The sequence below is a fragment of the Hakea prostrata genome, chromosome 2 (assembly GCF_041222555.1).
Source record: "Hakea prostrata isolate BN-2017 chromosome 2, UWA_Hpros_2, whole genome shotgun sequence".
Taxonomy (NCBI): Eukaryota; Viridiplantae; Streptophyta; class Magnoliopsida; order Proteales; family Proteaceae; genus Hakea; species Hakea prostrata.
Window position 1 is genome coordinate 71,193,331 of NC_142601.1, and position 1,850 is coordinate 71,195,180.

The 1,850-nt window shown below is 45.4% G+C and overlaps 1 protein-coding gene across 1 annotated transcript; it reads right to left on the reverse strand.

Annotated features, from left to right (window-relative positions):
• Positions 1 to 931: 931 nt before the first annotated feature.
• LOC149026240 (uncharacterized) lies at positions 932 to 1,552 on the reverse strand. Its single transcript, XM_089143632.1, has one exon. The coding sequence runs from the start codon at positions 1,550 to 1,552 to the stop codon at positions 932 to 934; it is 621 nt and encodes a 206-aa protein (XP_088999758.1).
• Positions 1,553 to 1,850: the final 298 nt, after the last annotated feature.

Sequence of the window (1,850 nt, forward strand, 5' to 3'; positions counted from 1 at the left end):
CAACTGCCTCAAGTGCATTGAGTATTGGTCGTCCCAAGATCACGTTGTATGCTGATAAGTCCTTTACGACCATGAAGTTGACCCGAACTAGTGTGTCTCAAGGTGACTTCCCGATCTTTAGATCCAGGTGGATCGTTCCTTTTGCTATCACTGAAGATCCTGCAAAACCATAAAGAGGAGTTGCTGATGGGGTAAGTAGATCATTAGCTATCTTGAGTTTTTTGAAAGCCTCATAAGATAACAGATCAACTAATGATCCCGTATCAACCAATACCCGATGAACCTCCCAATTTGCAATCTTAACTTTGATGATGATTGCATCATCGTGCGGCGCTATGACTCCGCTCAAATCCTCATCTGTGAATGTTATGGGCTCCAGGCACGCTGGATTTTGCCTCTTTTTTGGTAGATGCACGGCCCCTACGAACCGCGCCTTTTGCTTTGCCTTCCTGATTGACTCCGTAGTCAGGCCACCTATTGTAACATAGACTGGTGACTCCTCCCGATCAAGTTTCTCTTTCCCTTTGTCATCTTTTTTAGCGACCTCTTTCGGGCTGGGCGATCAGGCTCTCTTTTTTGGATAGGGTGAGCTTTCACGGGGCTTCCTGGATCTCCGTACATACTGGCCAAGTTTGCCTTCTTGGATCAATTTCTCAATCTCTAACTTTAGGATCCGACAACTGTCTCTGTGATGTCCATAATCTTTATGGAAGCGACAGTATTTTGTCATGTCCCAATCCTCTGGAAGAGAGTGCAACTTTCCGGGCCACTTTAAAGACTTCTTGTCCCGAATATTCATCAAAATCTCTGATGGCTTAGCATTGATGGGAGTGTAACTTTCCCACCTTTGATCGTGCTTCCATCTATTCTTTGATCCTTGGTTTTTGTCATTCGGGGAGTTCTTTTCAGTATCTCGATCGGGTCTTCTATCTCAATCAGCTTTTACCCTGGCGTTTATCACTTCATAAACGCTAGCCTGCTTCTGGCACTTTCGCATCAACATCCCATACGTCTTGGGTTTGTCTGTCAAGAGGACCTCCAGAAGTCTTTGGTGAGTAATGCCACTCCAGAGTGCACTGTAGGCAACTTGGTCGTCTAGATCTTCGATCTCAATGGCCACTTCATCGAAGCGTTTTAGGAAATCCCGAATGGACTCACTTCGTCCCTGCCTGATGGCAAATAGATTGTCGGATGTCTTCTTGCTCCCAATTGCACTTCTGAACCGGGCTATGAACTTATGAGAAAGTTCTCTGAAATTGCTGATGGATCCCAGCTGCAAATTGCTGAACCATTTAATGGCTGGTCCTTTGAGGGAAGCCGGGAATGTTCTACAAAGCAACTCGTCTTCCCGCCCGAGGATAGTCATTACCGATTTGAAGTAGTTTTTATGCTCCTTCGGGTTGGTTTTCCCTTCGAAAGGTGTGAAGGTTGGCATGATGAAGCTTTGAGGGAGTGGCATGTTCATGATCTCATTCGAGAAAGGTTCCCGATCAACCACGTCTAGATCCTCATCATGATTCCGATCCTCCGACTTGCACTCGACCTCCGCCATCCTTTTTGTAGGTAATACTCCATGTAATTTTCAATTCCATAATTAATAGGGAAAGATCCTTACCTAGATTCGCTTTCCCAAATATGAAATATATGCAGCGGAAGTAAATATGGATCCACGTTCTCGTTCCACCACCAAAGCTCTACCGGGGTGATTCCACAATCACTAGGAAAGGGAATAATTTCCACAACCCAAATGCCATGTGGGAAGAAGATGGAAGAGTGATATAAAGCAAAGGAAGGAAACCCCCAATGGGTTTCTCCTTCCTGCGTTTCTTGGAGAAAGGGAGAGAGAGATG

Coding starts and splice junctions, on each gene's coding strand:
- LOC149026240 (XM_089143632.1), bottom strand. CDS start 1,552: ATGGCGGAGGTCGAGTGCAAGTCGGAGGATCGGAATCATGATGAGGAT.